Source organism: Triticum dicoccoides, chromosome 5A (assembly GCF_002162155.2).
Source record: "Triticum dicoccoides isolate Atlit2015 ecotype Zavitan chromosome 5A, WEW_v2.0, whole genome shotgun sequence".
NCBI lineage: Eukaryota > Viridiplantae > Streptophyta > Magnoliopsida > Poales > Poaceae > Triticum > Triticum dicoccoides.
This window is the reverse complement of record NC_041388.1, coordinates 279572624-279600294: the sequence shown is the minus strand read 5'-3', so window position 1 is coordinate 279600294 and position 27671 is coordinate 279572624. Positions and strand designations below refer to the sequence as shown.

General features: G+C 44.1%; 2 protein-coding genes across 2 annotated transcripts; one reads left to right on the top strand and one right to left on the bottom strand.

Moving 5' to 3' along the window:
- The first annotated feature begins 15659 nt into the window (after nt 1-15659).
- LOC119301033 (pentatricopeptide repeat-containing protein At3g09650, chloroplastic-like) lies at nt 15660-18231 on the top strand. Its single transcript, XM_037577935.1, has one exon. It carries the CDS (start codon nt 15829-15831, stop codon nt 18031-18033), a length of 2205 nt encoding a protein of 734 aa, XP_037433832.1. The 5' UTR covers nt 15660-15828; the 3' UTR covers nt 18034-18231.
- Nucleotides 18232-18411: 180 nt separating this feature from the next.
- Nucleotides 18412-26319, bottom strand: LOC119301032. Its single transcript, XM_037577934.1, has 11 exons — nt 26122-26319; nt 25689-25868; nt 25365-25618; nt 25207-25274; nt 24920-25062; nt 24665-24768; nt 23900-24070; nt 19693-21296; nt 19492-19603; nt 19026-19106; nt 18412-18755 (listed from the first exon to the last, which is right to left on the bottom strand). The coding sequence occupies exons 1-11, from the start codon at nt 26159-26161 to the stop codon at nt 18675-18677; spliced, it is 2838 nt and encodes a 945-aa protein (XP_037433831.1). The 5' UTR covers nt 26162-26319; the 3' UTR covers nt 18412-18674.
- Between the last annotated feature and the right edge of the window lie 1352 nt (nt 26320-27671).

The window sequence follows — 27671 nt, the reverse complement described above, 5'->3', positions numbered from 1 at the left end:
TTAGTAGCAATGATGCGGATTGGATCCGTGATCTGAGGTTTATCCTCATTGCTGCACAGAAGAATTATGTCCTTAATGCACCTCTAGGTGACTGACCTATTGCAGGAGTAGATGCAGACGTTATGAATGTTTGGCTAGCTCAATATGATGACTACTTGATAGTTTAGTGCACCATGCTTAACAGCTTAGAATCGGGATTTCAAAGACGTTTTGAACGTCATGGACCATATGAGATGTTCCAGGAGTTGAAGTTAATATTTCAAGTAAATACCCGAGTTGAGAGATATGAAGTCTCCAACAAGTTCTATAGCTAAAAGATGGAGGAGAATAGCTCAAGCAGTGAGCATGTGCTCAGATTGTCTGGGTACTACAATCGCTTGAATCAAGTGGGAGTTAATCTTCCAGATAAAATAGTGATTGACAGAATTCTCTAGTCACCATCACCAAGTTAGTAGAACTTCGTTATGAACGATAATATGCAAGGGATAACGGAAACGATTCCCAAGCTCTTCGTGATGCTGAAATCGACGAAGGTAGAAATCAAGGAAAGCGTCAAGTGTTGATGGTAAAACCACTAGTTTCAAGTAAAGGGACAAAGGGAAGAAAGGGTAACTTCAAGAAGAACGGCAAACAAGTTGCTGCTCAAGTGAAAAAACCCAAGTCTGGACCTAAGCCTGAAACTGAGTGCTTCTACTGCAAAGAGACTGGTCATTGGAAGCGGAACTACCCCAAGTAATTGGCGGATAAGAAGGATGGCAAAGTGAACATAGGTATATTTGATATACATGTTATTGATGTGTACTTTACTAGTGTTTATAGCAACCCCTCGGTATTTGATATTGGTTCGGTTGCTAAGAGTAGTAACTCGAAATGGGAGTTGCAAAATAAACAGAGACTAGTTAAGGGTGAAGTGACGACGTGTGTTGGAAGTGGTTCCAAGATTGATATGATCATCATCGCACACTCCCTATACTTTCGGGATTAGTGTTGAACCTAAATAAATGTTATTTGGTGTTTGCGTTGAGCATAAATATGATTGGATCATGTTTATTGCAATACAGTTATTCATGTAAGTTAGAGAATAATTGTTGTTCTGTTTACATGAATAAAACCTTCTATGGTCATACACCCAATGAAAATGTTTTGCTGGATCTCGATCGTGGTGATACACATTTCCATAATATTGAAGCCAAAAGATGCAAAGTTAATAATGATATTGCAACTTATTTGTGGCACTGACGTTTAGGTCATATTGGTGTAAAGCGCATGAAGAAAATCCATGCTGATGGGCTTTTGGAATCACTTGATTATGAATCAGTTGAAGCTTGCGAACCATGCCTCATGGGCAAGATGACTAAGACTCCGTTCTCCGGAACAATGGAGCGAGCAACAGATTTGTTGGAAATCATACATATTGATGTATGTGGTCTGATGAATATTGAGGCTCGCGGCAGGTATCATTATTTTTTGATCTTCACAGATGATTTGAGCAGATATGAGTATATCTACTTCATGAAACACAAGTCTGAAATATTTGAAAAGTTCAAAGAATTTTAGAGTGAAGTGGAGAATCATCGTAACAAAAATAAAGTTTCTACGATATGATCGCAGAAGTAAAATATTTGAGTTACGAGTTTGGCCTTTAGTTAAAACAATGTGAAATAGTTTCACTACTCACGCCACCTGGAACACCACAGTGTAATGGTGTGTCCGAACGTTGTAACCGTGCTTTATTAGATATGGTGCGATCTATGATGTCTCTTACCGATTACCACTATCGTTTTGGGGTTATGCATTAAAGACATCTACATTCACGTTAAATAGGGCACCATCTAAATCCGTTGAGACGACACCGTATGAACTGTGGTTTGGCGAGAAACCTAAGCTGTCGTTTCTTAAAGTTTGGGACTGCGATGCTTATGTGAAAAGGTTTCAACATGATAAGCTCAAACCCAAATCGGAGAAGTAAATCTTCATAGGATACCCAAAATAAAATGTTGGGTACACCTTCTATCACAGATCCGAAGGCAAGTTATTCATTGCTGAGAATGGATCCTTTCTAGAGAAGGAGTTTCTCTCGAAAGAAGTGAGTGGGAGGAAAGTAGAACTTGATGAGGTAACTGTACCTGCTCCCTTATTGGAAAGTAGTTCATCACAGAAATCTGTTCCTGTGACTACTACACCAATTAGTGAGGAAGCTAATGATGATGATCATGTAACTTCAGATCAAGTTACTACCGAACCTCATAGGTAAACCAGAGTGAGATCCGCACCAGAGTGGTACGGTAATCCTGTTCTAGAGGTCATGTTACTTGACCATAACGAACCTACGAACTATGAGGAATCGATGATGAGCCTAGATTCCGCGAAATGGCTTGAGGCCATGAAATCTGAGATGAGATCCATGTATAAGAGCAAAGTATGGACTTTGATTGACTTGCCCAATGATCGGCGAGCCATTGAGATTAAATGGATCTTCAAGAGGAAGACGGACGCTGATAGTAGTGTTACCATCTACAAAGCTAGAATTGTCGCAAAAAGGTTTTCGACAAGTTCAAAGTGTTGACTACGATGAGAGTTTCTCACTCGTATCTATGCTTAAGTCTGTCCGAATCATGTTAGCAATTACCACTTTTTATGATTATGAAATTTGGCAGATGGATGTCAAAACTGCATTCCTGAATGGATTTCTAGAAGAAGAGTTGTATATGATGCAACCGGAAGGTTTTGTCGATCCAAAGGGAGCTAACAAAGTGTGCAAGCTCTAGCGGTCCATTTATGGACTGGTGCAAGCCTCTCGGAGTTGGAATAAACACTTTGATAAGTTGATCAAAGCATATAGTTTTATACATACTTGCGGTGAAGCTTGTATTTACAAGAAAGTGAGTGGGAGCACTACAGCATTTCTGATGAGTATATGTGTATGACATATTGTTGATCGGAGATAATGTAGATTTATTCTGCAAAGCATAAAGAAATGTTTGAAGGGAGTTTTTCAAAGAAAGACCTCAGTGAAGCTGCTTACACATTGAGCATCAAGATCTATAGAGATAGATCAAGACGCTTGATAAGTTTTTCAATGAGTATATACCTTGACAAGATTTTGAAGTAGTTCAAAATGGAACAGTCAAAGAAGGAGTTCTTGCATGTGTTACAAGGTGTGAAGTTGAGTAAGACTCAAAACCCGACCACGGCAGAAGATAGAGAGAGAATGAAAGTCATTCCCTATGCCTCGGCCATAGGTTCTATAAAGTATGCCATGCTGTGTACCAGACCTATTGTATACCCTACCCTAAGTTTGGCAAGGGAGTACAATAGTGATCTAGGATTAGTTCACTAGACATTGGTCAAAATTATCCTTAGTGGAATAAGGATATGTTTTCTCGATTATGGAGGTGACAAAAGGTTCGTCGTAAAAGGTTACGTCGATGCAAGTTTTGACACTGATCTAGATGACTCAAAGTCTCAATCTGGATACATATTAAAAGTGGGAGCAATTAGCTAGAGTAGCTTAGTGCAGAGCATTGTTGACATAGAAATTTGCAAAATACTTACGGATCTGAATGTGGCAGACCCGTTGACTAAACTTCTCTCACAAACAAAACATGATCACACCTTAGTACTCTTTGGGCGTTAATCACATAGCGATGTGAACTAGATTATTGAATCTAATAAACCCTTTGGGTGTTGGTCACATGACGATGTGAACTATGGGTGTTAATCACATAGTGATGTGAACTATTGATGTTAAATCACATGGCGATGTGAACTAGATTATTGACTCTAGTGCAAGTGGGAGACTGAAGGAAATATGCCCTAGAGGCAATAATAAAGTTATTATTTATTTCCTTATTTCATGATAAATGTTTATTATTCATGCTAGAATTCTATTAACCAAAAACATAATACATGTGTGAATACATAGACAAACAGAGTGTCACTAGTATGCCTCTACTTGACTAGCTCGTTGAATCAAGGATGGTTAAGTTTCCTAGGCATAGACATGAGTTGTCATTTGATTAATGGGGTCACATCATTAGAGAATGATGTGATTGACTTGACCCATTCCGTTAGCATAGCACTTGATCATTTAGTTTGTTGCTATTGCTTTCTTCATGACTAATACATGTTCCTATGACTATGAGATTATGCAACTCCCGTTTACCGGAGGAACACTTTGTGTGCCACCAAACGTCACAACGTAACTGGGTGATTATAAAGGTGCTCTACAGGTGTCTCCAAAGGTACTTGTTGGGTTGGCGTATTTCGAGATTAGGATTTGTCACTCCGATTGTCGGAGAGGTATCTCTGGGCCCTCTCCGTAATGCACATCACTTAAAGCCTTGCAAGCATTGCAACCAATGAGTTAGTTGTGGGATGATGTATTACGGAACGAGTAAAGAGACTTGCCGGTAACGAGATTGAACTAGGTATTGAGATACCGACGATCGAATCTCGGGCAAGTAACATACTGATGACAACGGGAACAACGTATGATGTTATGCGGTTTGACCGATAAAGATCTTCGTAGAATATGTAGGAGTCAATATGAGCATCCAGGTTCCGCTATTGGTTATTGACCGGAGACGTGTCTCGGTCATGTCTACATAGTTCTCGAACCCGTAGGGTCCGCACGCTTAAAGTTCGATGACGGTTATATTATGAGTTTATGTGTTTTGATGTACCGAAGGAGCTCGGAGTCCTGGATGAGATCCGGGACATGATGAGGACTCTCGAAATGGTCGAGACGTAAAGATCGATATATTGGACGACTATATTCGGACATCGGAAAGGTTCCGAGTGATTCGGGTATTTTCGGGAGTACGGGGGAGTTACGGGAATTCGTATTGGGCCTTAATGGGCCATACGGGAAAGGAGAGAAAGGCCTCAAAGGGTGGCCGCACCCCTCCCCATGGGCTGGTCCAAATTGGACTAGGGAGGGGGGCCCTTCCTTCCTTCTCCTTTTCCCTTCCCTTTCCTTCCCTCCTACTCCTACTACTTGGAAGGGCTCCTAGTTCTACTAGGAAAGGGGGAATCCTACTCCCGGTGGGAGTAGGACTCCCCTAGGGCGCGCCATAGAGAGGGCCGGCCCTCCCCCTCCTCCACTCCTTTATATACGGGGTAGGGGGCACCCCAAAAAACAACAATTGATCCCTTGGATCTCTTAGCCGTGTGCGGTGCCCCCTCCACCATAATCCACCTTGGTCATATTGTAGCGGTGCTTAGGCGAAGCCCTACGTCGGTAGAACATCATCATCGTCACCATGCCGTCATGCTGACGGAACTCTCCCTCAAAGCTCGGCTGGATCGGAGTTCAAGGGACGTCATTGAGTTGAACGTGTGCAGAACTCGGAGGTGCCGTGCGTTCGGTACTTGATCGGTCGGATCGTGAAGACGTACGACTACATCAACCGCGTTGTGCTAACGCTTACGCTTTCGGTCTACGAGGGTATGTGGACAACACTCTATCCTCTCGTTTCTATGCATCACCATGATCTTGCGTGTGCGTAGGAAATTTTTGAAATTACTACGTTCCCCAACACCCAGATGTCAGTAAATCATTAGAAGGAAACATTTTTTGCTTGTAACAAGGAGACACTTGTTTACGTACGGTCACATGGTGGGTCCCTACTATCATCCTCTCCACATATAGTCATCTCTCGATTCCTCTTGTTTGTTTACCATGTTGATGCTAAATGGCAGCGCCGCGGCGAGAAGACCAAGGCGAAGGATGACAGCGAGGCCTCAGACGGCAACGAACAGGAGCCAGGAAAGATGTGGTAGTGTAGTTACACGCAGAGAGGAGTACGGGGGTTGACTAGTTCTGGTGTGGGATGGGGATGACATCGTTGTTAAAGGTTTAAGGTATGTGGGCGGTGATGTGTGCACGGAGGCACAACCTGCCATGGAAGGCGGGAGCATGCGGTCCCGTCAGTAATTGCTTGTATTTGCGTTGGTATTTTCCCCGAGGAGGAGAGGATGATGCAGCACAGCAACGGTAAGTATTTCCCTCAGTTATGAAACCAAGGTATTAATCCAGTAGGAGGATCCACCAAACTATGCAAGCAGTACCTTCACACAAATAACAAAAACTTGCAACCCAACGCGTAAGAGGGGTTGTCAACCCCTCCTCGGTATTGAGATATATTAAATAGTATAAGATTGGATAAATAGATCTGATAGAAACACAAAATAAAATAAATAAATAAAAGGTGCAGCAAGGTTTTTGGGTTTTTTTGGATAAATATATATAAAGCAATATGATAGAAAATAGACCCGGGGGACGTAGATTTCACTAGAGGCTTCTCTCTCGAGAAAATAGCGTATGGTGGGTAAACAAATTATTGTTGGGCAATTGATAGAAAAGCAAATAATTATGACGATATCCAAGGCAATGATCATGTATATAGGCATCACGTCCAAGATTAGTAGACCGACTCCTGCCTGCATCTACTACTGTTACTCCACACATCGACCGCTATCCAGCATGCATCTAGTGTATTAAGTTCATGAAGAAATGGAGTAATGCAATAAGAACGATGACATGATGTAGACAAGATCTATTCATGTAGGAATAGACCCCATCTTTTCATCCTTAATGGCAACGATACATGCATGTCATGTCTCTTTCTATCACTGAGATTGAGCACCGCAAGATCGAACCAATCACAAAGCACCTCTTCCCATGACAAGAAAAATCAATCTAATTGGCCAAACCAAACCAAAGATTCAGAGAAGAAATATGAAGCTATAACAATCATGCATATAAGAGATCAACAAAGACTCAAATAATATTCATAGATCTGATCATAAACTCACAATTCATCGGATCCCAACAAACACACCGCAAAAAGGTTACATCAAATAGATCTCCGAGGAGAACAATGTATTGAAAATCAAAAAGAGAGAAGAAGCCATCTAGCTACTGCCTACAGACCTGTAGGTCTGTGGTAAACTACTCACGCATCATCGGAGGAGCACCAATGAGGATGATGAACCCCTCCGTGATCGTTTCCCCCTCCGGCAAGGTGCCGGAAAAGGCCTCTAGATTGGATCTCATGGTTCTAGAACATGCGGCAGTGGAAACTCTGATCTCCCAACTCTCTAGGGATTCTGGAATATTTGGGTATTTATAGAGCTAAGCGGCAGTGGAGAGGGGGCCTATGGGCCCCATGGGCCTCCCCTCTAGCACTTCCTTGGCTCCCAAGTTATCTTCTAGGCAGAAAAAAAATCTCCAAAAAGTTATGTGGCATTTGGACTTCGTTTGGTACTAATATTCTACGAAGTAAAAACAAGCAAAAAACTGCAACTTCCACTGGGCACTATGTTAATACGTTAGTCCCAAAAATGATATAAAGTTGCTATAAAATGAATATAAAACATTCAAGATTGATAATATAATAGCATGAAACAAGGCAACAATGCGCCAATATTTTGCTCCAAGATTGTTCAAGTAAAAACAGCACCCAAGCACCGGTCCACCCACATATTAAATTATCAAAGTAGCGAACACGAAAACTAAACATGATGAACGTGAGTAAACAACAATTCTGATGTGTCCTCGAGTGCACCTTTCTTTATATAAGAGAACTTTCTGGCTTGTCCTTTTCTATAAAAAGGATTGGGCCACCTTGCTGCACCTTTGTTACTATTGTTACTTTTTACGAATTACCTTGCTATCAAACTACCTGTTACCATAACTTTCAGTACTTGCAGAGAACACCTTGCTGAAAACCGCTTATCATTTCCTTCTACTCCTTGTTGGGTTTGACACTCTTACTTATCGAAAGGACTAGTATTGATCCCCTATACTTGTGGGTCATCAAGACTCTTTTCTAGCGTTGTTGCCGAGGAGTGAAGCGCCTTTGGTAAGGAAAAATTTATATTACGTGCTAAAATTTTCTGTCACTTGTCACTATGGAAAATAATCATTTGAGGGGTTTGTCTGGGTATCTTCACCTCGACCGAAAGCAATAAGAGTTGCCCCTCAACCTAATGAACCTACTGAAAATATTTATTATGAGATTCCTTCGGGTATGTTAGAGAAAGTACCAGTTAATCCTTATGCAGGAGATGGAACGGTACATCCTGATATGCACTTAATCTATGTGGATGAAATTTGTGGATTGTTTAAGCTTATAGGTTTATACGAGGTTGGAGTTAAGAATAAGATATTCCCTTTATCTTTAGAGGTAAAGTCATTGACATGGTATAGGGTATTGGATGATAGTAGAACATAGGATTTGAACCAAAGTTTTATCATATGCATTTAGTTCATCGTGATCGGAATTATATATATAATTTTTGGCCTCGTGAAGGAGAAAGTATCGCTCAAGCTTGGGGAGGATTAAATACATGATGCATACATGCCCCAATCATGAGATCTCAAGATAAATAATTATACAAAACTTTTATGCTTGGCTTTTTCATAATGATCAATCCATGCTCGATACTTCTTCTACTAGTACCTTTAACGACAAGTGACAACCTGATCGATGAGGTGGAGCGGTGGCAAGGTAGTGGGATTCTTGCCAGGCTCAGAGCTTGCTGGGTCTTCATTACCTTCCCAACAAGGGTCTTGCCAGGAATGCCAAGCTTGATCTTCTGTATTCCTGATGTCTAGCTTGGAGGTCATCTTTATATTCATGTCGCCTAGTCTTGGTCTTGTACTTTAGTTGCTCTCCGGCACGCCTTGCCGTCGGGAAGGCTGCTACTGTCAGTGTTCTGGGAACCAGGGTACCCAGACTAGCCTACCTGCGGCCCACGGCATGGCTCCTTCGACGGCCTGGTACGGCCCATCTACAAGGTCATCAAGACAAGACCCTCGCGAGGGGCCAAGCCTCGCGAGGCGGATGACACCAAGACCTCCCGAGGAGGCGGCCTCTCCCCAGGCAGCCTCCCGAGGAGCGGAGATTTCTATGCAGGTACCCGGCCTCATGAGGTTGTGATGAGGCAAGCCGTGACGGCCAAGGCAGGCGGGCGTCAGCGGGCGTCAACGGGCGCAGTGGAGGCAGTTTCCTCTTTGGTTCTAAGGAGGCAAGCGCAGGCGTGGGTTCCCGAGGAATCTGGCAAAGGTTTCCATTCCGGTGCAATGAGACCAAGACCACCAGGACGGCAGGATGGATGTCATCTCCAAGCCCACCGCCGCATCACAACCAGAAGCTTTGCATGCGAGGACTACCTTTCGTCAGGATAAGATGTACTACTTGTCCCCTTTCAAATTGGCCACTGTGGGGTCCCTTCCCGCCTACGCCTTGGGGGAAAAGGACCGAGGCCATTATAAGTATAGGCTAGCCACCACCGTATAAGGGATCTAACCTCGGTCGACTCATTCCCTCACCCCCGAACCTCGTGTTCATCCCTTGTACTCGTTCATCCTCAGCCCCTCGTGAGGCCAATCCACCACAAAGCAGGAGTAGGGTCTTACATCGCAAGGTAGCCCAAACCTGGGTAAAACTGCAGTGTCCATCTTCGTCCTTGTTCATGTGAATCGAGCTAATCTCAACATAAGTCTAGGTGGTTCTCTCTCAAAAATGGATATGGGAAGTGGTGGATTCATCCTTGTTGCTCTCACTGAGAGTAGGTGGTGTGGGTGGGGTATATATAGCCATCACGAAAGATCTAGCCGTTACACACCTTTATGCACAACTCAGTGGAACCGGGTCAAAAACTCGAGGGACATATTAGTGTAAAAGGTTTGAACTTCAGACGCTTCGGTGAGACCGAATGAATCTACTCGGTGGGACTGATTAGTGATGACTTAAGCACTTTCCACATCTCGATAGTTCCGATCGGTTTCACTCGATAATTCCGGAATGAACACGGTGGGTTACAGAGAGTTGCCATGCGCACTTCGGTGGGGTCGAATGTCATCTTGATGAGACCGAGTTTCTAGGTTTAGGCAGTGGCTCTGATGTACCTTGGTGGATCCAGATGTAAGTGTTTCAGTGGGACCGATAATAACTTTAGGGTTTTGGACAAATTGGATTGTGACTGAGGGTTTTGGAGCAATATCTTCAAGCACTTGAGCAAATGACTCATGATCAAAACCTCATCTTCTTAATAATATTGGCTTTCCTGAGGACTTAGCGTGATCTTACATCACTTAACTAAAAATCTAGAGTCTTGGAGCTATTGGAAATCCATGTTCTTTTTCATTTGAGGGATCGACATTCACATTTCCTTACCATACCTACATTGAACTTTCCTAAAATAGTCTTTGAATAGGCTAGTGTTCAATGATGTATATGTTGTTATTAATTACCAAAACCACCCTGGGGTTAGTTGCACTTTCAAACAAGCACACATTCAAGCACAAGGTATAAACATAATATAAGCTAGCACAAAGTAAAGGTTAGGAATAATCACAAATGGAGTCGATGAAGACGGGGATGTGTTACCGAAGTTCCCTCCCTTTAGGAGGAGGTACGTCTTCGTTGGAGTGGTGTGGAGGCACAATGCTCCCCAAGAAGCCACTAGGGCCATCCTATTCTACTCATGCCCTCGCACAATGTAAGGTGTCATGATTCCACTAGTGGTGCCCTTGAAGGTGGTGACTGAATCTTTACAAACAAGGTTAGAGCTCTCTCCACAACTTAATTGGAGGCTCCCTACACCACCACGAAGCTTAACCACAATGGAATGTGGCTCCAAGGTGACCTCTTCCATCTAGGATATCCAAACACCCAAAGAGTAACAAGATACGCAAGGGATTAGTGGGGATACTAGAGCGGTAGTGCCGCCGGAACGGGATTATCGTCTGCGCTCAGCAATACTACCGCTAATTGTCGCGGGATACAGATGAGCGAGCGGTATTGGAGCGGTGCCAGAGTCAAAGTTCCGCCCAAGTCGGTACTACCTTGTAACTACCGTCCAGATAGCACGAAAACAAAATGGGCAACAGAAGCTTGTGCACTCCTCAAAAGCAAGCGGAAGTAGGGGCGGTAGTAGTAGGCAGAAGTACCGCCCAAGCGGTACTATCGTACTGAAAAACTGCCCAAGCATCAACAGATGGATCCTCCATGATGCAGAAAGGGTATGTGGGTGCATATGGGGCTGTGCCTCAACCTTTTTAAAACAGACCCTCTATTAATAATACGGATTTCCTACAACTCAAATTAACCGAAGAAGAAACGCCAGAAACCCGCCTTCGCTCTTTCTTTCAACGAGGGGAATAAAACCGTCTTGTGCCATATTGTAACATCCCGATTCTCCGAATGTTTAAGAAAAAGTTCTCCAAAAATCAGAGTGAGAAATTTCATTTGTTTTATTTGTTAACAAAGCTTAAATTGGACTTTTATAATTTGGAGTATTTAATTTGACCTAATGCGAACTTAAATTTTGAGTTTTGTTCTTTTCTTCTAGTTGGGTTTTATCTTTTGTCTTCAACACAATTAAACATGTGAGTCTGCATTTTCGTGGATTTCTTGGATTGTTTGATATTTGTTTCGGCTTCTATTAGTTCTCTATATTTTCCAATAAGAGAAGTCAATTCTTTTCCATCTGTTAAACTCTAGGCCAAATTTTCTAAGCTCATTCTACAACATCTTTATTTTTCTATTCTCTGTTCTCTCAACATGAATGGCCCAAAGGCCAACTTTTATTATTATTTTTCTTTCTCTCCCACTTGGGCCTTATTTTTTTCTTTCTCTCCCACTTGGACCTAGCCGAACTGGGTCAACACCCAGCTCTCTTAATGAGCACCTCCTCTCCTTCCTATAGGTTCACGTTCACAACTGACAACAGCCACCACGCATGTTAACTGATGTCCTTCCTTTAATTCCTCCTCCCTGCCTATTTCTCTCCACTTCCTTTCTCTCCCACCAGCTAGCGCCTCTACTCCTTCCTCTTCTCTGTACGTTAGCATATACACAGAAGAAGAAAGGTATAGCCAAACGACTCTCCTCCTCCTCTTACTCCCATAATTCCATCAGTTTCCAAACTAAACACACCTTATTATGTGCCTCCACCTTCTCTTCCAGTACGTTAGCAACCCCTGCCCTCTCCCTTTCTCTACCTCTCCAGAAACTCTCTCCAAAGAATGGTGGTCCATGGACACCGATGGTTGATCCCGATGATACAGATCATCTTCGTATGAACCCTCGCGCCAGAAGATTCTCCTCCATGCTGCAGCTCCATTCAGAGAAGAAAGGATTCGATCCGTTGACCACACGTGAACAATTTGACATGTCCGTCTACACTGTTCGCCAAGTTCATCGCACCATTCCGTCAGACACGGTGAGCCTCTATCAAATTCCTTTTGCACGGGTACTCGCCATCGTATACTCTATCCCGTGGACATGATCGTTCATCCTATCTATACCGTTGCTCGCGCCGATGCATGAACGTATTCCATCGGCATGTCCGCGTACTTTTTAGTTCCTCGGATGATCTTGTGTTCAACATGTGATTTGTTTCTCATGCCCGTAGTAACCCCATGGTGGACTTAGATCGCTAGTTTCATCAATAGGAGTTTAGTATATATTTTTGTTATAGTCATCCTTGGCCAAGTTTGAATGTGATTTGTTCATCGGTTAAATTTTGCATTAATATGTTATTGTTCATATGTTTATGATATGCCTAAGAGTGCATCCTATTGGTCTCATAATTTTTGCATGACAAATAAATTTTTAGTCTATTTGTTTACCGATTGTAGTTTTTGTTGTCGCAAGTAGATAATATTTTGTTTGTATTGTTATTGTCTTGTGTTAGACATGTCTATAGATTTTAATATAGTTTTCTATGGTTTCATGTATATAATTCATGCCTAATTGTAGTAGTGTGTTAAACTTTTGTTTCACATTAGTTCTTGTAATTTATTAACACGCATAGTAGTTGATCGGGAACTATTATGTTAGTATGATATTTGTATGTTCGTTATATGACTAGGAGTTGCTCCTAATTATTCCATAAATTCTAGGAGTTAGATGCGATTGAATGGATTTATTATAAGTATTTATTTTATTTATTCATTATATATTTGTACGTTGTCTCATCTGATATTTTTGCGTAACATGTCGCGCTATCTTATGCATGCATATAATTTCTGTTAAATGTTTGCCATGCTTATAATTCCGTAGGATTATTCTAAGCTTTGCTTTGTTCATTGAATCATGAATTACTTTATGTCTTGATTATTTTAATTTTTGCTTAGCATGGATATATCTTGGATATGGTTCGCATATTCATTTACATCCATGTCACATGTTGTTTTATTGGTTTGAAATCATTGTCATGATCCTTTATGCTAGAAGTCAAATGAAATGATTTTCTGTTTGCGATAAATTCATTGTGGTTATTTGTCGCATAGCATATTTTCGCCTAGTTGTTCTTTTGTTCTGTAGATGATTGTTATGCAAGATTACATGGTTGGTCTCATTAGGTCATGTTTACATTTCTATCACTAGCTTATTCTTGTGGCATAGAACTTAGCTTATTACATCCTGGTAATTATCATTTGTGTTTATTTATATTGGTTTATTACCATGCCATGTTAACAATTACTTCAAGTAGAATGCTTGTTTTGATTGTCTACTACCATGTGCTATAGCATTGCGAGTATGTACTATCGTGTGATTGCACATATGGTTGGCCTTCATTAAGATGATTCACATGATAGTAGTTTGTTGATCTCATACTTTCTTTGATTAAATAACTTCTTGCTTGATCAATACTATGCCATGTTGTTATGATTGTATGACTAGAGTGCATAGTGTGTGTCGGTGTATCAACTCATGTTATAGATCTTATAGTCAAAAAAACTCATGTTATAGATCATTCCAGGTTGTTATGTTATTTCTTTACAAGTGTAAGTTGTAATAGATAGGAAATGCATGCCATGATCTTGTTCCTGCTATTCATGCTACTATGGTGCATTGCTTAATGTTGTTCATTCCATGATATATTATTACTTGGTTACATGTTTGTATGCGTAGTCAATGTGATTACATGTCATAACTAGTATGTAGGCTTGTGTGCTATTGCCATGTTTGATAGTCATGTTGGTTGATATCAACTAAATTATGTCATAGTTATGAGTAGTATTGTATTGGTAGCATACTCCCGTATCTCTTGTGATGACCATACATGTCTACTTGTCATATTTACTTTATCTAGTTGTTGCAGTTGTGGTATGCTTAAGCCGAGACATGTCATGCTAATAACCTTTCATGCCTTATTATACTCCATGTTTATAGTTATTCTAGTGTTGCTTATACATGCTTAACTTGTCATACGTTAGTATTATGAGTGCTCTATAGTTGTTGCAATAGTTCATCACATGCATATGATAGTTACCTTTCATGTTAGTTGAGTTGTATCTTTCTCATATGCCTAGTGTGCATAGTTTGATCTCTTTTTTAAGCATGTGTCGGTAATATTATTGCTACTGGCTATTTGGCTATTAAGTAGTTGTTCTTTATTATTAAGAGCATATTCTAGTTTAGTATCTTATCATGATCACTCGTATGTGTGATGCTTGTGTTATTCGTTTAGACCTCTAGTGGTTCTATACTCACATGCCTTGTGGCAAGATTTATTAAACTTGTAATACATTTGTGCATTGTGCAATGATACCATTTCGCTGTGTTGTCAACAATGATCATGGGGTTGACAAATATTCACTCTGTGCATTTGAAAACCGAACCGAAAAACCATACCGAAAATAAATTGAACCGAACCAAATTTACAGTTTTTATGGTTTCTGGTTTCGGTATGGTATGAACTTTTCATACCGATTTGAACTATGGTTTTTATGGTATACACCGAAAAACCGAACAGTTAACCGAATAAACGGAAGTAAACAATAATTTCATATTTCTTGTGATGAACAACCATACAAGTTGTCATTTTCTTATACATGAGTCAAATTCACTACTAAGCACGTAATTTTTTCTTGTAACATAGTCATTTTTCTCTTTTTAAAATGCTAAGCACGTCGATAACCATCAACAGATGAATTAATGCATGCGTATATACTTATATATATAGTTATGTACTATTTGTGTAAAACAATATGTGTTTTGAGTCATAAATTTGTAAATTATTTACATCATTTTCAAATTCGCGTCAACTTTGGTTATTATGGTATATACCGAAACCATACCGAAACAATTTGGTATATACCGAAACCGAACCGTATTTTAATTTCATACCGTATTTATCGAAGTATTAATACCATACAAACCAAAAAACCGTATAAACCGAACCATATAAACCGAATAAACCGAGCGCACAGAGTGAACAAATATACACAGGAGGGTCTGGAAGTTAATTCCGGGTTCTCATACATATGTGAGAGTATCTGAAATGCTCAATGCACATGGTTAGTCCGCAAATAATATTGTCATCAATCATCAAAACCATTAGAGAGATATGCTCTAGCATCTACCCGACGCCCGGCACCGACGCCATGGACATCCCCGACGACGAAGCGGAGTTAGGCTAACGTGATGTCCAAAATATGAAGGATTTTTTTATATGATTTTTATGGATGTAGAAAATGAAATATGATGTACTTGAATGCATAGCATCAAATATAAGGTATGATTGGACACGCCTGGTCGCGTCCCTTGATGTTTGAGGAGCCGGATTCGTCAAGAGCCTATAAATGCTCGTAGTGAGTCATTGGGCTGTGAATGATACTAGGCCAAGTTAGCTAGCTTGGTACAGGTTCGTCCACGATTTGGGAGAGGCTCCACATGCAGAAACAAAAGAAGAAAGGATTTTGCATTCGAGTCTGAGACACTCACAGTTTAACACGTCAGCGTCATCCCCTCCCTCTCCTCTTCTCCTCCCCACCCCTGTGCAGAGCAGAGCGGCGCATCCATCATGCTGCACGGGCACGGCAAGCCCCGCCTCCAGCCCCAGCCCCGCCCTCCGACTGCCCCTTTCCCCGCGCCACCGCCATTCTCGCCGGCCACCGCCACCTCCTCCACTTCCTGGCGCAACCACCACACCCTCCACTCGGCCATTTCTCCCGCCCCACCGCTCTCTACTACCCACGAAGACGATGACGCCCTCCTTGCTCTCCTCCGCGCCGGAGAAACGGACGCCGCCTACCGCCTCTTCGCCGCCTCCCCCTCCCTCCCCGAGTCCCCCACCGCGGCCTCCCGCCTCCTCGCGCAGCTCTCCTACAGGTCCACATCCTCCCACACCTTCTCCCGCGCCGCGGGCCTGCTGCACCGCCTCCGCGCCCAGGGCGGCCTCAACCTCCTCGACGCCAACTCCCTCTCCCTCGCCGCCTCCGCCGCGGCCCGCTCCGGCAGCGCCCGCCTCGCCTACTCCCTCCTCCTCTCCATGCTCCGCCGTGGCCTTCTCCCCGACCGCCGCGCCTACACAGCCGCCATCTCCCGTCTCCGCCCCGCCCACGCGCTCCGCCTCTTCGACGCCGTTCTCCACCACCTCCGCCGCGCTCCGGACTCCAGCTCGGCGTCCTTCGCGCTCCCCGACACGGCCGCGTTCAACGCCGCGCTCAGCGCCTGCGCCGACGCCAGCGACTGCCGCCGCTTCCGCCAGCTGTTCGACGAGATGCGCAGCTGGCCTGGCGCGGCCCCTGACGCCCTCACCTACAACGTCGCCATCAAGATGTGCGCGCGCGCCGGACGCCGGGACCTCGTCGCGCGCGTGCTCGAGCGGATACTCTCCTCCGGCCTCGCCCCCTGCGCCACCACCTTCCACTCCCTCGTCGCCGCCTACGTCGGCTTCGGCGACATCCCCACGGCGGAGAGGATAGTGCAGGCCATGCGGGACGGCCGCAGCGACGTCTGCCTCCTGCTGAGGCATGTCGCAGTGGAAGGAAACGACGAGAAGGGCATTGCTATCGTCGTCGACGAGCACAGCGACGTGCTCGAGGACATCGTCGGACCAAAGCCGGAGGAAGGCACCGATGCGCCGTTGCTGTCGAAAACGTACCCACCCAACTCGAGGGTGTACACCACGCTGATGAAGGGGTACATGAACGCCGGGCGCGTGGACGACGTGGTGACCATGGCGCGCGCCATGCGGCGGGAGGGGGAGACGATGCCGGCGAGCCGGCCAGACCACGTCACGTACACGACGGTGGTCTCGACCCTCGCGGCTGCCGGCGACATGGAGCGCGCGCACGCCGTGCTCGACGAGATGGCGAGAGCAGGGGTCCCGGCGAGCCGGGTGACGTACAACGTGCTCATCAAGGGGTACTGCCAGCAGCTACAGATGAGCAGGGCAAGGGAGCTCTTGGAGGAGATGACGACGGAGGCCGGCATCGAGGCCGACGTGGTGACGTACAACACCCTCATCGACGGGTGCGTCCTGATGGACGACAGCGCCGGCGCGCTGGCCCTGTTCAACGAGATGCGGACGCGCGGGGTGGCGCCGTCGACGGTGAGCTACACGACGCTGATGAAGGCGTTCGCGGCGTCGGGGCAGCCCAAGGTGGCGCACAAGGTGTTCGAGGAGATGGAGAAGGACCCGAGGGTGACGGTGGACAGGCCGGCGTGGAACATGCTGGTGGAAGGGTACTGCCAGCAAGGGATGCTGGAGACGGCGAAGCAGACGGTGGAGAGGATGAAGGAGAGCGGCGTGCAGCCGGACGTGGCGACGTACGGCAGCCTGGCCAAGGGGATCGCCGTCGCCCGAAAGCCCGGGGAGGCGCTGCTGCTGTGGAACGAGGTGAAGGAGCGGTGCGAGGCCGGCAGCGGCAGCGGCAAGCCGGCGCTGAAGCCGGACGAGGAGCTCCTGGACGCGCTGGCGGACGTGTGCGTGCGCGGCGCCTTCTTCAAGAAGGCGCTGGAGATCGTGGCGTGCATGGAGGAGAACGGCATCGCGCCCAACAAGACCAAGTACAAGAAGATCTACATCGAGATGCACTCGAGGATGTTCACCAGCAAGCACGCGTCGCAGGCCAGGCAGGAACGCCGGAGGGAGCGCAAGCGCGCGGCGGAGGCATTCAAGTTCTGGCTCGGCCTGCCCAACTCCTACTATGGCAGCGAGTGGCGGATCGGGCCCCTCGTCGGCGGCGGCGACGAGGACAACGACGACGACCAGCTAGAGTAGAGATCCCTCACTCCTCCCGCAAAAGTTTTGACAATTACAAACTCGCAAAGAGATGCCGGTGCATAATGCTGTTGTTGCCTCATATCATCAACTATCAATGCATAATGGCAGTATGGAAATTTTACCCTGTATGAATGAATCTTCATCTCATGATGTTGCTCGCTCTATTAGATGCCAGTACATAATGCTGTTGTTTTATCTGTTTTATCATATATCATCAACCATCATTGCATAATGGCAGTAAGGAAATTTTACCCTGTATGAAGGAATCTTCCATCTCATAATGTTGCTTGCTCTATTAGATTTCAGACATAAGAAATTTTACCTTGCCAGACATAATGTCCAAACACCAATTAGTAGCTTATTGAGGATTCCGAAGAAACAGAAGAAGTTATCTCTTTATTTACCACACAAGCATTGCTTGTGGCGTGTGATGTCAACAGTGTTGATTATACGTACAATTTAATCAAAATAAGATTGTTGGATTGGACAACAAAAGCACTTCAACGAGGCTGTTGGATTGGACAAAATAAGATCCAGTGGTAGATCACAGGAGTGACAACACTCCGAGCTGAGCTCTGCGTGACTTTGTACAGCGTGTCTGCTCCCTGATGGTACCTCAAGAGAAGGTGAAGTGCAGGTTAAGGCGTGTCAGATGTTCGAACGCTTTTGGAGTACTTGGTACAGTCAAATGGACCGACATCTTGAACTTTGCGTTTAACCTACAAAGACACATGCAAAATCTCTTGAACAAAGTCACAAGAAATGCAACGAAAAGTGCATCCACTGATCCTAACCAGTGCATTTGCTTCTCTCCTCAGAAAGAAAAGAAAAGAAAAGAATGGAATTTCTTATAAGAACTATACAAAGCACTGCAAGTTCTGTAAAGATTCATTGCATGTACACTCTCTAAAGCTAAGGAGTATGGAAATATTAAAGCGACACTTGATGCATGTTTAGGGAAGATGAGTTCCATATTTGCAATTACGTACCGGTGACCACGGACTGGGTTCTGGGGTAGATTTGTCCGTAGGAGAATTTTGCACAGCTCCACTCTTCTGTTCCAGAACTTCCTGTTAAAATGTATTTCATTTACCCATCAGGTAAAAACATCGTGCTGAAAATAGTGATATATTCGATGAAACTTGTAACTGCCAGTTACTCCCTCCGTAAACTAATATAAGAGCGTTAGATCACTAATTTAGTTATCTAAACACTCTTATATTAGTTTACAGAGGGAGTATATGGCATGCAGATGCTTCATCGGATTCATCATAACTAATATACAGAAGCAGGACTATAAAACTAAAGAGTTATGTTGGTCGCTCAAGGGTGGGGAGAGATCTGGCACATTACAGCTGTATATAGAACATCACATGTACAGAATTAAGATAACCACCTGAACTAAATTCATATGAATGCCAGGTTTGAAATGCAGTGGTGTTCAAGTAAACTGACCTCCCCACAAGCCTCCATGGCAGCAAGCCATTCTTCCGAAAATGGTACCAGTTGTTTTAGATGATCTTTAAGGATGGTATTTGCGCCTGATTTGTGCGCCGCCTTGTTCTTTCTGCAAAAGATAAGAACAAGACACAATCAATGCGCTATGCAATTGAAGCCAGTTAACTTTATGCATTCATATACTTGGTGCAGGCATACCCTATAGGTGATGCATCCTCTAGAGCTGACAACTCATTTGTGTCAAGATCCATATCGTCTTCAGCATTTGGTTCTTCCAATAAAGCAGACCGTCTTTCCACTGCCAAAGAATCATGTGTTTCTGTCTTACAGTCAAGTGTGACTTCTTCTAAATCGCTAAGATCAATACAAGGCACAGGTACTGCTGGTTCCATAGGGGAACATTCTGTACTTCTATAATCATGGTCACTCTCACACCCTATTATCACCTCTTCCTTGCCAACCAGTGGACTATCTGAGTCAAGATCCATATCATCTTCAGTATTGGGTTCGTCCAACAAAGCAGGCCGTCTTCCCACTGCCAATGAATCATGTGTTTCTGTCTTGCAGACTTCTTTCGAATCACTAAAATCAGCACAAGGCATATGTGCTGCTACCTGTATAGGGGAGGATTCTGTACTCCTATAATCATGGTCATGGTCACACTCTATTAACAGCTGAAGTTCATTGCCAATTGGTGGACTATCTGAGTCAAACTCCGCTCCACCATCAGTACTTGGTTCTTCTGCTGAATTAGGCTCCGCTTCATTACACAAAGAACCATGCAAATCTGTTGTGCTGTCAGATGAAGCTGGTTCTGTATCAAGTGGATTACCGAATTGTGGCACCTGATCTGCAGATGTTGTAGACTCTACTGATTTCCTTAGAGTGGAACATTCAGCATTCTGTTGATTCTGGGAATCAAACTCACGCAAGAAGTCAGGACCTGGAGTGCAACTGTTGTCTTCTGACAAAGAAACTGCGAGCGTTTTCTCTCCAGCAAGAGAATTTTTCAAGTCAATTGCTAAACAAGCACTACTGTTTGACTTGCTTTGACAATTGAGATCATTAAGGGTGCACACTTGAGAAGAAATGTAAGAAGATGACAATCTAATCGCAGCAATAGGGTTCATTGAGGAGCCAATGGGTTCATGAGAACAGGAATCCTCGCCATGCTCAGTGATTGAGGAGCAAATAGCTCTAAGAGAGTGGGGATCCTTATTAGGTCCAGTTCTGTTTATAATGCCCGTTTCTTCAACATGTGATGAAACGCTATATGCATTTAGCGCGCCATTTCTGGAAGCGCCATTTTTTTCTGAACTCGATGACGGTGTAGTATCTCCACTTCCAGCAGACGAGCAATCAACCTTCTGCGTTGGTTGATTATTTGCATTTCCTGAATATGCTGAGCATGTTATTGTACCTTTTGACAAGGAATCTTTCCCAGAACACACATTAGCATGCTCTAGAACAGGTAATGAAGAGACCAAAGTGTTGAGAGTGTTCTCATTGGTTATAGGATGCACAAGAGGCTTCGAAGCCGCAGGGCAATTGATTGGCAGCTGCGGTGTTAGACTGTGTCTGCTTTTTAAATCCTCAGACTGCTTATATTTAGGAGGCTTTACAAGTGATGAAGTATTTCTAGTAAAGCAGATCTGCCCATTTGCTTGAGCAGTATCACCATTCAGCACAGAAGCCTGATAGAGTCTGCTTTTTAGGTACTCCGGCTGCTTATATCTAGGAGGCTTTACAAGTGATGATGTATTTCCTTGAGCAGCAGCATCATGTGACACAAGAGCCTTTCCCTGAAATGGAAAAAAAAAACAGTCAACCAGTGAAGTTTTGACGATGTTCAAGAAATAAAGTTTTAATGAAACACAAAAAAGCCATCTCAAAAAAATAAGAATTTAAGTGACAAAGGCAAGCCAACAGATTTCAGAAGTTCAAAGGCAAGAAAACTTGGAAACTAAATTAATCAAAGAAGAGAAACTAAACGTGTACTATCTTAGAGACATATAATTATGTTTATTTTTATATTTTTGAGGGCAAAAGAGGTATTTATTCAGAAACTATAACAGGGAGAATACAGTCTGTAGCAATCTGGTCTGACGCACATAAGAAGCAATCTCATGGGCTACAAGGTTTTGACCTCTTCTGATCTGGACAAAGCTACAATCGGCACGAGATGAAACTTCGCACCGAATATAACTATAAATAGCAACCAGCCTTGACATGTCCTGGCATCCATTCTTCAGAGCCGAGACAACTCGGCTGCAGCTTTCAGTGGTGATGGGCATAACAGCGCGACTCGTGCCGAGTAGAGCTCTCTCCAGGCACACCAGAGCTTCAGCTTCCTCGGCATCATGACATCTCTCCGTGACACACCCGGCTGCTTCAATCACATTCCCTTGGTGGTCATGGAGAACAGCACACAGTGGCTTCTCTCATTGTGGCAACAAACGAGCTGTCCCCATTGATGTTCATCCAGCCTTCAATTGATGGGATCCATTTGGGGCACGGAAATATATCAGAACTAAACTGCTGGCTCGTTCCAACAGCATTCACAACTATAGGTTTCTTGCCTTTCACATTCTAACAGTTGGACCAAACAGCACCATTAGAATCAGTACTGAGCATCCCTACGTAGTTAAGTGCTGCCTACGGAAATTATTAGTGACAACTGGGCGTCACCCAGTTCGCGGGCGGTGCGTGAGCACCAACTCAACCACGAGGGTTTGACTCCCGTTGGACAGAACTTTTATTTCACAGACCGCCTGCCTCAGTCATTCTTCTACAAACAAGACCACCAGGCGATTGCTTGAGTTTCGTTTTATGGAAAAATTATAAGTAGCGTCTGTAGCATGATCATCTCTTGTTTCAAGCAACTTTCATATAAAACTCCATATAGAATAACTACTAATGATTAAACCATTCTACATGTATGCTAAGGAAATACCTTCACCTTTCATCCATGGCAGCGGTCTGAGACAAAGGTCGGGCTGCAGCCGCCGGACGGCGAGAGGCGCGGCGACGATCTAGCGGCAGTGCGCTCCTGATCTAGCGGCGACTGCGCTCCGCACGGGCGATGTTGATCTGCCTTCGGTGCTCCCGATCCGGCCATGTCGGCCCCTGGGCAGATGGGCCTAGACAGGGTACTCTCCGGCGAGGTGGTAGTTGCCTAGTTGGCGGTTATGTTTTCCTTCATCGGTTTTGGTCCTTATGGCAACCACTCCGGCATGCGGCGGCGGACTAGCTAAGGATTGTGGTGACCACCGAAAGGTCTTCATGAGGGTTCCTCTCTCTAGATCCGGTGGTTGACTTCGGCGGGGAGAAGCAAACTATGGACGACAGCTTGACGCAGAGGGATGGTTGTGCAGCGGCGGCGATCCTCATCGCATGTAGCTGCTGAGATCGCGGAAAAGTGGTGGCGACAATACTCAAGCACCCGGTCTCGAGTTCCCAAGTGAAAGCCTAGGCAATGACAATGTTTTTATGCCATTACCTTGTTGAAGGCATTGCTCGGATATGCTCGGACTGGTTCTTTCGGGTGAAAACCTAGATTCTAGCCTTGAGTGGTTGGAACCGGTGACGACAGCGCTTGAGCGTCGCTCCTTTTCTGAAGTCATTGTTGTTGAAGAACCTTGTCGTCCTTTTGGTGTCATGAGATGGTTGGTGTGGATATGGTCATTGTTGTAGTTTGCCAATCGCTTTGGGCTTTTCTTTTTTCATCACCTATGCATAGCTTTGGTCTTATACTCTTATATGACTTTTCTATTTGCCTGCATGTTTTTATGTGCGTGCGTCGGTGTTGGCTGTGTGCATCCTAACTATGCAGAGGCCGGGTGTGTGCTCATTGTGTTTGTGTCCTCTTGATGCTCCATTTTGAGCCAATAAAATCCACCCTTTATCGAAAAAAAAGGAAATACCTTCCACAAAAATTAGGATATCAGCACCATTATCTTTCATACGTTTGCAGGGAACTGTTTTGCAAAGCTTGGTGGTATGCAGATAAGAACATCACATAGAATCACATGTTTATTTAAGTATTTATTACTCAAAGCAGCTGTAGAATAATCGCACTATTTGCATACAACGGAGCATGGTGTTTGAGTCGCGACTAGTCAAGTCGCCGCCAGCCCAGCGGCTCGGCGATTAGTCGACCCAAGTCGCTGTATAGTCGCCATAAGTCGCTGTATAGTCACGAATCGCCCTGATTTTTAGAAAACGACTTGGCGATTAGTCGGCGACTATACAGCGACTAATCAGCGACTCAAAGACCATGCAACGGAGAGAACTATAAACAACACCAGTGAACTGAATCACAGAAGAAAAAAGATATGTATTCTTAAAAAGATGTAGATGTAAAACTATCACATGTTACTAGGTATGGAAGAGTGTAACAGTCTACCTGAGAGAAAAAACCAACTGAAGGTGAAGGCATGCGAAGTGCTGATGGCTTAGCAAAAGTTGATGCAGGTACACCAACAAAACTGGAGGGACTATTTTGTGAATATGTTGAGAAACTTGAACAGTTTCTAGAACTACTCCCTTGTTCATGGGTGGCTGTAACAAGAGGCGCCTGCAAAAAAAATAGGTATGCTTCATTACTGCAAATATGACTGCAGACAAATTTTCCAAATGGTGATGTGAACTTCATTATGTAACACTTGAAATTCTAAAAGCCAGGTCAGCACTAAGTTTTGTCTCCTTGGGTAAGATTAATATTTGAAATTTTTAATCTATATGCCATTTTTCTCTTGCAAAGGATGCCAGATGCCATATTCAACTGAATATCACCTCAAATGACTAAACGAATCTTATACTCCCTCCGATCCATGTTAATTGTCTCTGATTTAGTTCAAGTTGTACTTATACTAAAATTAATATGGATCAGAGGGAGTAGTAAATATCTGAGATAAATCAAGATCTGTAAATCTAAAGCCATGGATTCTAAAATCAGGAAATGCAATATGTATGTAGAATGAGGTGCTTACAATTCAAAATTTTAGGCTGTAAACATCCACATTTTCAAATACTTACAGTAGCATACATTTTAGACTTTTTGAATCTGATGGAGTGACGAAAATTTAGGAATAGAACTGACATTGCTTGAAATATCAGTCGTGCATAGAAATTTTCCCATATTAAAATGGTAACTGGTGCAAGCACTCACCACATCTTTCTCTGTGGTAGATCCAGAGGATTTAGTCAAAGGTGTAGGCTTAATCTTCGATTTAAGCGGGAGTGCCTCCATTTTATTTGGGTGCTCGGCTTTAACTGAAAATTAGCAGTGTGATGAGTTAGCCAGTTGGTAGTAACATACAAGAATGCAATAATGTAAGTTAAATGGAGCCTGGGGTTTAGGTAAAAATATTCGCTGAGTTCACACGACTAAGCTTCTTTAAAAAAAACATATACACAAGAATACCTGGAGGTAGCTTTGTGCTTGGTTTGGAAATATTTGCTGCGGATGAGGTACTTCTAGGGACCGTGGGAATAGAAGGTTGAAATGACTTTTTTGGTGTTCTTGTCATTTGAACTGTAGTGTTTGAGTTGGGCACCTTCTTCTGTGTATAACTACGTTAAGACTAACAGTATTTATAGGTATCAAGAAAACGTCATACAGCAGTATTGGCGATAAGTTAAACCTACTGATGGTAAGTGGTAACAAAAAACTAAGATTGTCCAATTATCTTAAAACTTGACAAAGGATATGCATATCCTGCTGGTGACCGCGGTATTGAATTTTGAATGCTTCGTGCTGACTTCTTATCCTGCTTTCCCTGCAATTGGTCAGAAAGAGCAATGTTATTGCATGATTATTAGTGTCCACCACTACCACAAGTGAACTATGCGCTTAGTGGCGAACTGACCGGAAGTTCTCTCTGTTCATGCCGCTCAGAATTTTTTGCAGGAGAAAACAATTTCCTTCCCTTGTTTTCGGCGCTTCGATACTTCACAAGCAATTTTCCATGAGAGTTCTCCACGACTTCCTTCAGTACGGATGAGTCGGATCTCCCATACCTACACAATGGGGAAACGATACCACCAACCCCTGAGCCAGGGCTCCTGTTTGCCTTCATTTGTGAGCCACTGAGCACAGAAAGCTCCATGTTATCTAAAACACCTGCGAATTTTACAAAACCGTTAGCTCCAGCCCAGTCTGACATGAAGATCTGCAAAAAAAACTACCGAACCTTCTTCAGTGAAGAAAGCAGGGTTCCATGCTATGCTCTTCCTGAGGTTAAACCCGCCAGGCTTCTTTTTCCTCTTTGTAGAGACAGTCCCCTCCCTGTGCAGCATCGGGCAATCGGAGACAATGCCGCGGTCTTGATAGATATTCTCTTTGTCACAAGTTTCAGGGAGCGGAGGAGAATCTGTGCCAAATCAGAAATCTAGAATTACTACCAATGAATTCATCGCTGAATGGCGTGAAGCAGTACAGATGGACGCACAATAACAGCAGCTTGGACCAAGTAAAACCTGGAGGGAAATTTGGTTGCGCTAAAAACGGTGGAGAAGCACGCGGACGCAAAATCTAGGTCCTAGGTCCCCCACCAACCAAGATCCCCATTGGATAACTGAATCAAATCGCGCGCGCGCAGAGGGAGAGAGAGAGAGGTGCCTCACCGGATCCGGCGGCGGCGGGGATGTGCGTCGGAGAGTCCATGCGTATATCTCCCCGGAAATGCGGCCGTCGCCGGAGTCGTCGTCGGAGGCGGCGGCGTCGGGAACGGGGATGTGAGATGGCGATGGGGAATTGAATTTGTCTGGAAGTTTCCTGTTTGGTTCGAATCGGCAGCCCAGCGGGAACTCTGAAATTTCGAGGGGGGGCTTGGCGAAATGCACCATTTAGCAGTTCAAAAAAAAGAACACCATTTAGCAGTTCAAAAAAATTACACTTTAGTACATGAACCTGCAAAACCATAACAGGAGGCCATAAAATTGCAAATGCATCCAAGCAGGATAAAAATCTGCTACGTTGGCGTTGACATGGACAAAGGAGGGTGTTTACATATGCTTCTGCGAAAAGGACCTCACATTGATTTAGTCTTCAATTGATCACACCCGACACTTTGGTTTTCCTCTCCTCTCTCATCATGGCGGTGACGGCAACAATGCCGGTGACTTGTGATGATCTTGGCGAGCTGAAGACTACATCAAACGGTTGATGCTCACCATTGTCAATGTGAAGATAAAACACCTGGGCACGGTTAGTAAATCTGATCCCCTTGTGTTTTAGGTGCACTCGAGGTGGGGATTTGGCCAAGGCCACATCTAGTAAAAGTTTGATCAGCAATTTTGATCGCCGCTGATTTAGGAATTAGAGCCGGTCAATTTTTTATGAGACGCTCTTTTATGTCATTTGTGCAGAGGTTAAGGATTTAGGTCTAGGTTATGTGATAGTCGGCTGTGTAAGGATTGTAGTTGAAGAAATTTATTAATGTGGTTTGATTTACATGCCTTGCACTAAACCTATGTAATTTAGGTCATGTTTAGGATTGTTGTAATGTTCAGCCTTATTCCCTAGATCATGTTTGATTATTTCGCAAAAGATCTGATTAAACTATGTTCAAAATTTAGGTGATTCGTCACACTGTGTACTTTGGATTTTTCTTTGGAGTTATTTAGGTGATAAGGTCGACTGGTTTGATGACTGTGACACCAATGGATGGAGTTTGTGTCGGGAAACACAGTATTTCAAAAAATTTACCAACGATCACGCAAGATCTATCTAGAAGATGCATAACAACGAGAGGGGAGAGTGTGTCTACATACCCTCGTATCTCGTATACCGAAAGCCGAAGCGTTTAGTAACGCGGTTGATATAGTCGAACGTCTTCGCGATCCAACCGATCCAAGTACCGAACGCACGGCACCTCCGCGATCAGCACACGTTCAGCTCGATGACGTCCCTAGAACTCTTGATCCAGTTGAGGCCGAGGGAGGGTTCCGTCAGCACGACGGCGTGGTGACGGTGATGATGAAGCTACCGACGCAGGGCTTCGCCTAAGCACTACAACGATATAACCGAGGTGTGTAACTGTGGAGGGGGGCACCGCATACGGCTAAAAGATCAACTTGTGTCTTTGGGGTGCCCCCTGCCCACGTATATAAAGGAGGGGGGAGAGGAGGCCGGCCTAGGAGGGGCGTGCCTATAGGGGGATTCCAACTAGGAT

What these genes read in the sequence shown, in the direction of transcription:
- LOC119301033 (XM_037577935.1), top strand. Translation starts at nt 15,829, where the DNA reads ATGCTGCACGGGCACGGCAAGCCCCGCCTCCAGCCCCAGCCCCGCCCT.
- LOC119301032 (XM_037577934.1), bottom strand. Translation starts at nt 26,161, where the DNA reads ATGGACTCTCCGACGCACATCCCCGCCGCCGCCGGATCCG. An exon ending in TGCTTTCTTCACTGAAGAAG is followed by an intron (nt 25,619 to 25,688) that starts GTTCGGTAGTTT and finishes TAAAATTCGCAG; the next exon opens with GTGTTTTAGATAACATGGAG. An exon ending in CCATGGAGGCTTGTGGGGAG is followed by an intron (nt 19,107 to 19,491) that starts GTCAGTTTACTT and finishes ACATTTTAACAG; the next exon opens with GAAGTTCTGGAACAGAAGAG.